Genomic DNA, 7238 nt, shown 5'->3' on the forward strand with positions numbered 1-7238 from the left:
ATTCCTTGGTACTACATACACAGAAAAGACCTGAAGTGGTGCTGTGTGGCTCAAGTGGTAGAGCTCTAGCCTTGAGAAAGCCCAAGAACAGTGCCAGGTCCTGAGTTCAAGCCCAAGACTGGAGAAAGAAGGAAAGAAGGAAGGAAGAGAGGAAGGAAAAGAATTCAGTGAGCATCCTCAAGAACTCATGAATTATGGACCCATTTATTTTATGGAGGTGACAAGTGACATTACTTAATTTACAAGAAAGGAAAGGCATGCCACATTTCACACTACCATAGGGAACACATTAGGGCCAGTCAAAAAGCAGAAAGCAGCCAGGAGAAAGGAGCCAGACTAGGTAGAGAGGAAGCAGGCTTAGATCAGTGACAGGAAACAATCCAGGTCTGGGCTGTCTTTAACTGTCTGGTACCTGGCCCAAGTCATTTAGGGCAGGAGAAATACAGGTATATAAGTTGATAAAAGAGAAGCCTAGGGGAAAGGGATGGTTAGAGGGTTTATAATTTCTCACTCCCCCCCCCCCCTCTCTCGTACACACATACATACACACTTTTTTTTTTTCAGTTGTGGGTCTGAACTCAGCCACTTCTGAGTTGGTGAGTTTGAAATAAGTCTCAAAGACTTTCCAGCTTGGGCTAGCATCAAACTGTGATCCTCAGATTTCAGCCTCCTGAAGAATACAGGCAATAGCCACTGGCACCTAGCCAGCATACACATTTTTTAATGGTACCCAGGTTGGTTTTAAACTCTTAGGGATCCTCTTGCCTTTCCTGTTAGCTGAAACTACAGGTATGAGCTGCACTTGTACCCAGCCTTGTGATTTTTGGAGTGGGAGGGCACTTGCCTAGCAAGTGTGAGGTGCTGAGTTCAATCTCTGTAGTGCAAAAAGGATGAGGAGGAGAAGGAAGAGGAGGAGGAGATATTTTTTTTATTTTTTGCCAGTCCTGGGGCTTGAACTCAGGGCTTGAGCACTGTCCTTGGATTTTTTTTTTCCTCAAGGCTAGCATTCTGCCACTTGAGCCACAGCACAATTTCTGGCTTTTTTCTATGTAAATGGTACTGAGGAATTGAACCTGGGTCTTCGTGCATGCTAGGCAAGCACTCTACCATTAGGCCAGACTCCTGGCCCAGATAATGATTTTTGAATACCCACAAGAGCAGTGTAAGGACATAGAAGTGTAAACAGCTTCGGGGCGTATCTCTCCCTGCCAGAAATGGATGCCAACAGACACAGGCTGTAAGAAATCTCAGAGCAGCCCTGCCTGGTGCTCCTGGCACTGATCAGGACCTTCCCACCACTCCTGCAGCTTTTCTCTCCATCCCTGTAGGCCAGGCAGCGCACTTGGTGTTTTCCTGGCTCCTAGCCTCCCAGGACAGGAACGTCCAGCTACTGACACACCTGGGCTGAGGCCTTGTACAGTATGACCAGCTGTCTCTGAAAGGCCACGCTGGGGCCACTCTGTCCTCCTAGAGTAACCTTGGAACTTTATCATGGGGCCTGAGTGCCCTCTAGTGGGCATTCCTTGAACATTCTGATTGTAATTCCCACTTGGCACCATAGGTGGCGCTTCCAGCGCAGCAATTAGGGCTCCTGGGGAAATTTCCATCTCTGCTCTGGTGTCCCTTGTGGAATTCACCCCCTACTGTGCTGATGAAACATCAATGTCCTGTGCTCAAAGCACTTCCCTCCCCTTTGCAAATGAGTCATGTACTGAGTTGCTTGACCCAAATAGGTGCCCCAATGAGCTTATCTGGTAGCTCTATGCCCCCCCCCCACTTCCCTTTCACCAGCAAAGCAGCTACAAAGATGAGGAAGGACACAGGATGGGACGGCCAAGATTAGGCAGGTGACTGGAGGCAGTAGGAAGAATGTGCCAGAGCTGGGAAGACCTTCTGGAGGAGGGGCCTTGGTGCTGAGCTCTGGGAGGGAATGGGATTTCAGGTGTGAAAGCCCATCAGCCCCAGTCTTTCCTCTCTCTCTACTCACCAGTCACAAGAAGAGCTCTCCAAATAGTGCCTCCCAGGGCCCCTGGGACTTGGTAGGTCTCACTCCTCTCTTCCTCACACCCTGACACTGGCTTGTGGCCTATTCTGGCTCCACCTCTCTCCTGCCCAGTGACCTTGAAGCAGTCCCAGATCTCTCACTGGGGTCACAGTTTGGGGACCCTGCTGAATTGACCACACAGCTGATTTCCCAGTTATTGGCAGGGGTTGGGTGGAGGTGTAGAAAAGGATCTTGCTTCTTACAAGAAGCTCAGAGCTAAACATACTCAGATCCTCTAGCTCTGGCTTTCAGGGTACAGGAACCCAGCCCTTGCTCTCCTTGCTATCTTAGGTGCTCTTCCTCACTTCTCCCTTTTAAATCATTCTTTCTCCACCTCCTTGCATTGTTTTTCCACCAACTCAGGACTGTGAGTCAGAGACAGTTGTTGGAGGAAAACTCAACCTCAGGGCAGGGGGGACCCTGGGATCATAGAGAGGCTAGTTCACTGCCACCTCTTAGCCTCTTAACCAACCTTGCCTGCCCCAACTGCAAAGCGGACTGGGGCGTCATCTGGCCTGCAATGAAAGGTCTGGCCACCAGGGGGCAGAAGGAGGCCAAAGCTCTTTCTGTCCTATACTGCCTCCCAGACACGGAGAAGCTCTGCCTCTAACGTTCTGACTTTCCTGCTGCTGCAATGTTGCTCCAGTGTTGAGCTGTGCCTTGGTAGAGGGCTCTGGAGACTCCCATATCATCCTCCATTGTGCGCAGGGTCCTAGTGTGGCTCAGGGAGCCCCCAGTGGATACAGGAGTGGGAACTGTCATCATTGGGAGGGTGGGGAGGGGTGGCAACCCCTGAGATGGGGAGGAAGTCCTGGACCTGTGGGAGAACCTGTAGCACCAACGGGAGGGGACAGCTTCCCCCTGGTCTGAACCGTGGGGCCCAGGGACTGGGAGGCTGAAGAAGAGCCAGGGTGAGGGGGAGATGAGGGGCTTAATTTTAGAACTGGGTTAACAGATTGAGCTGGACAGGACCAGGGCACAGGAAGAGCTGAGCTGCAGGTTTTCTTTTGGGGGACCTAGAAGTGACTGAGGGGAACCCCACTCAGTCTGCGAGCCCCTGGGCTTCATAGTAGGTCCTGGGAATACTTCCAGAATCAAATGCACATGGAAGAATGTGCTCACCCCCAGATGGGATAAGACTGGAGGCTGGAGGCCTCTGGGCGATTTCAGGGACAGAGGTGGCAGGCGAGGGTAGAGGAGCCCTCCCCAGGAGTCCAGCTCCCAGCACATACCCTGAGAGGAAAAGACTGCCTGCCTGGTCCCAGATGAACCCCTGTCCCCCTTCCCTGCTCCCCCGCTGCCCCAACCTTTCTCATCAGGGCCTTCCTTCACTAGATGGCTCCCACTCAGTCTCAGTTTCCCTTTCTGACTTGGGCCAGGCCAGAGTGGGAGGGTGGTCTGCACCATGGAGACAGAACAGGCTGATTCAGATTGAAGGAGAAAAGCTTTAATCAGGGCTTCTTTGTGCCAAGGGGCCAGTGGAGGCCCATAGAGGCCACTGGACCTGGAGCATGATGCAGGCCCAGGGAGAAAATCATGATGATTTAGAGGCCTGAGATTTCCTGAGTTTTTCCAAGTAGCTCACAGCCCTTGTCGTGCGCCTCGCCTTGGGGTCCGAACAGATGTACTTGTCCTGAGTGGTCACAAACCTATGCAGGGGAAAGTGGGGTGTCAGAGTGGGAAGGGCTTTCTGGAGCCCCATGAACAGCCCTGCCCTTTGCTGACCAGGTCTCTGGGGTCCCTAGAGGCAAGAATCTGATGTAGTTACTCAGCCACCTGTCACACATCTTGGCCCCCAAACTTTGATGGCTCAGTGACTCAACCCCCTCCCCTCATTGCTCCACCTGATTCCAGCCATTCCAGGGGACAGGGCTGAGGGGCATGGTGCCCCAGACCACACAGAGCCTGGCAAATAGGGCTGGGGCCAGGGTCTGGAGCTGCGTCTGCCTGGCTCAGGCCCAGGCCCAAGATGGCAGAAGTGACCATATTGCTGTGGCTTAATTATCCCATCCTGAGATTGGCCCTCACAGCCTGTGGCCCTTTTTGGGCCCACTGGGACTGGGGGCATAGGCACATGGACTCTTCCCCCTACTCTTCCCTAGCAGTTATCTGGGAGCCTCAGGGCCCACCCAGTCAGCACATTCAGTCCCAGAAGTAGGGGTGATGTGGGGAGACTTACACGACAGCGTCCTTGGGACACTCAGTAGAGGTCCTGTACCATGCCACCAGCCTTCCGAGGGGAATGGCGCCCTTGAAGAACTCCATGCAACACTCCCGGCCTGTGTTGGGGGCTCGAGCTGGAGAGACAGCAGAGCGGAGCTGTCTTTCAGTGTCTTTTCAGTGTGTTGGGTGGGGTATCTGTGTGTTGCTGTGTGTGTGTGAGGATCTCTGTATGCTATGGTGGCTGTTGGATGTTGTGCATGTTGGTTCATTTGCTTTATTATTTTTTTCTATTTTTGTTGGTCCTGAGGCTTGAACTCAGGGCCTGGGTGCTGTCCCTGAGCTTCTTTGCACTCAACCAATTGAGCCACAGCGCCACTTTCTACTTTATCTGTATATGTGGTACTGAGGTATCAAACCCAGGGCTTCCTGTGTGCTAAGCAACACTCTATATTCATTTGCTTTGGAACTGCTTTTCTATCTAGCAACTTTATTTCAACCTAACTTTCCAAAACTAAATGGAAAACATCATTTTAGCAGCTCATGGAACCATTTCTCTTGTCTTTAGGTTATAGTTCATATTACCAAAAACCAGCCTCACACCTATAATCCTGGCTGTTCAGGAGGCTGAGATCTGAGGCTCAGTGGGCATCACCACTATCTTACTATTTCTATTTTTTTTTGCCAGTCATGGGGCTTGAACTCAGGACCTGAGCACTGTCCTTGGATTTTCTCAACACTAGCACTCTACCACTTGAGCCTCAGCACCACTTCCGGCTTTTTCTACATATGTGGTACTGAGGAATTGAACCCAGGTCTTCGTGAATGCTAGGCAAGCACTCTACCACTAGGCCAAACCCCTGGCCCTGTCTTATTATTTCTGCAGCTCAGAGCTGCAGCTTGGGGAGTATATGGGATGTTGGTGATGTCTGTGGAATTGGGGTGGGACCCTTGTTCTCACCTGCCTGGATGTGCTGCAGAGAAGCTTCCAGAAACAGGACAGTCAAGAGCAGCATCTTCAGGGGCATCGTGGCTCCAGATGTCAGGGAGGTGTCTGTGAAGGTCTCTGCTCAGGGAAACCAAGCATGTTGGCCGAGGTGGAGGTGACTTATTTAACCTCTGTGGGTCATGTCCCGCCTCCCTTTCCCTCCCCCACATCCTTCTTCCATCCGGGTAATTCAAGGAATTTGAGATGATTCGGTGGAAAGCTAGTCTTGGAATGCTTGTGGCTTTCTCCAGAATGGGCCTTGGACGAGGGCAGAGGTGGGGGCCAAGATCTGGGGCCCCCACAATGCCATGCTTCTCCTTTCTAAGGAGACATTTCTTGGTTCCTCTATTAGCAGAGCTAAGAGGCCTCAGTTTGTTCTGCCGACCGATCTGATGATGGTGGCCATCTGTCTGTCATACAGGGACAATGGGTTGACACCCAGACAGGATACCTTGCTGAGCCTGGGAGAGACTGAGGCGCCAGGAGGCCAGCATGCACACCTCTGGGTCTCCGCTTCAGTACAGGGAAGTAAGTCTAGATGGTTCCCAGAGCTAAACCAAGATGGTAGATCTGGGTAAGCTCTGTGCTGCACACCTGTAAACCCAGCTGTTCTGAGTTTAAAAGCCAGTCTGGGCTACCTAGATAGATGCTGTCTCAAAAGATGGAAAGGGCATGGGGGGAGGGAGGAGAGAGAAGATGGCAGAGGTAGGAAAGATGGGGACCTCTTTTGGTGGATGTCCTTTGGTGGACCTCTTTTGATGAGCCTCGCTCTGATGTTTATCTGCTTCTCTTGGAATCATATCCACTGTCAATGACCAGCAGGCATCTCGCCCCCGCCTCCACCTGTCCATCTGGATTCCATGTGCTCATGACCAGGCGTAGACAGTTCCGGGGTACATTATTTGGGCAGCTTTCCACAGAAGAGCAGGGGTGCCTTCTGTGCCCTGGCCTGTGGAGTCAGGAGGGGCTGGGCGGCTGGGAAGGCTTCCGGGAGGCAGGAAACACCAGGAAGCCTGACCTGAAGAAAGAGGCCAGCCGAGCCTTTTGTACTGACTTAGCCCTTGTGGCCAGGGCACCTCCTCCTTTCCATGCACCCCAAGCTTCCTGCCTAGCCTCCTGCAGCGTCTCCACAGACCATGCTGTGCTGTCCATTCTAGGCATGCTAGGACTGCCAGCCACCTTGGCACTGACTTGACCCCAGGGCCCCCCACTGTGGAAACTCCCTGTGTGGGCTTAGAGCTGTCTCTGCTCTGCTGCACACTCAGAAGTCTTCTCCAGAAGGACCTAAATTCCCCTGACCTTCTGGGGAACATGTTGCAGCAGCAGGAGCAGAAGGTTCTGGATGGTTTCTGGGGTGGTACAGCCTGCCTGGGGAAGGAAGGGGGCACCAGAGCAGAAAGATAAGGAAGCTGTCTGGGGGTACCCCTTGGGGCTGGGCCAGTTTCATGCAGCTCCTGTCTTTGAGGGGTTCCCAGTGAGGAGAGGTGGTGGAACAGGGCCTGGCTGTTTGGAGGGATTTGGTGAGCAGAGGAGACCTGGAAAGGTTCCCTGCAGGCAGTGGCAGTGGGCTGAGCTTTGTAGATGGGATTCAGACCCAGAGTCAGGAAGGGCGGGCGAGCGCAGCCTCTTGCCTTCTTTAGGAAGCCACACAGCCTGGTAAGGGGATTAACTTCCTTCATGTGTGCCTCTTCCATTTCCCCAGCAAGGACCTGGATTCCAAGGGAGCTTCCACGCTGAATGTTCTAGGTCTGGGCCTCAACACACCACGCTGGGAGAGAGGGCTGCAAGACCTGGAGGTTCAGGGGGGCAATCCAGGATGCTGCCTGGAGGAGGAGGCAGGCTGCTGTAGCAGGGGCTATGTAGAAGGGCCGAAGGGAGTGGAAGAGGAGCTCACAAGGAGAGGCGGATGGAGATGGGAGGCATGTGAAATGGCTCCGGCTCTAGCCCCAGCCTTAAGGTAAAACCAGCAGAATGATCGGAGGCCCTCCCTCTGCTGTAGAAGGGGGTCTGTAGCATTGAGCTAGGTGGGCAGAAGGAGGGGCACAG

General features: G+C 53.0%; 1 protein-coding gene across 1 annotated transcript; it reads right to left on the reverse strand.

Moving 5' to 3' along the window:
• Window positions 1–3477: 3477 nt before the first annotated feature.
• On the reverse strand, window positions 3478–5306 carry Ccl17 (C-C motif chemokine ligand 17). Its single transcript, XM_090357030.1, has 3 exons — window positions 5166–5306; window positions 4224–4341; window positions 3478–3693 (listed from the first exon to the last, which is right to left on the reverse strand). Exons 1-3 carry the CDS (start codon window positions 5230–5232, stop codon window positions 3579–3581), a joined length of 300 nt encoding a protein of 99 aa, XP_090213156.1. The 5' UTR covers window positions 5233–5306; the 3' UTR covers window positions 3478–3578.
• Between the last annotated feature and the right edge of the window lie 1932 nt (window positions 5307–7238).

The sequence above is a fragment of the Megascapheus bottae genome, chromosome 24 (assembly GCF_031878675.1).
Source record: "Megascapheus bottae isolate mThoBot1 chromosome 24, mThoBot2.hap1, whole genome shotgun sequence".
NCBI lineage: Eukaryota > Metazoa > Chordata > Mammalia > Rodentia > Geomyidae > Megascapheus > Megascapheus bottae.

Bases quoted from the DNA above. Each gene is read 5' to 3' on its own strand.
- Ccl17 (XM_090357030.1), bottom strand. From the start codon at position 5,232: ATGCCCCTGAAGATGCTGCTCTTGACTGTCCTGTTTCTGGAAGCTTCT. The intron at 4,342-5,165 runs GTGAGAACAAGG...CTGTCTCTCCAG, and splicing joins TCTGCAGCACATCCAGGCAG to CTCGAGCCCCCAACACAGGC. The intron at 3,694-4,223 runs GTAAGTCTCCCC...TCCCCTGCATAG, and splicing joins TGTCCCAAGGACGCTGTCGT to GTTTGTGACCACTCAGGACA.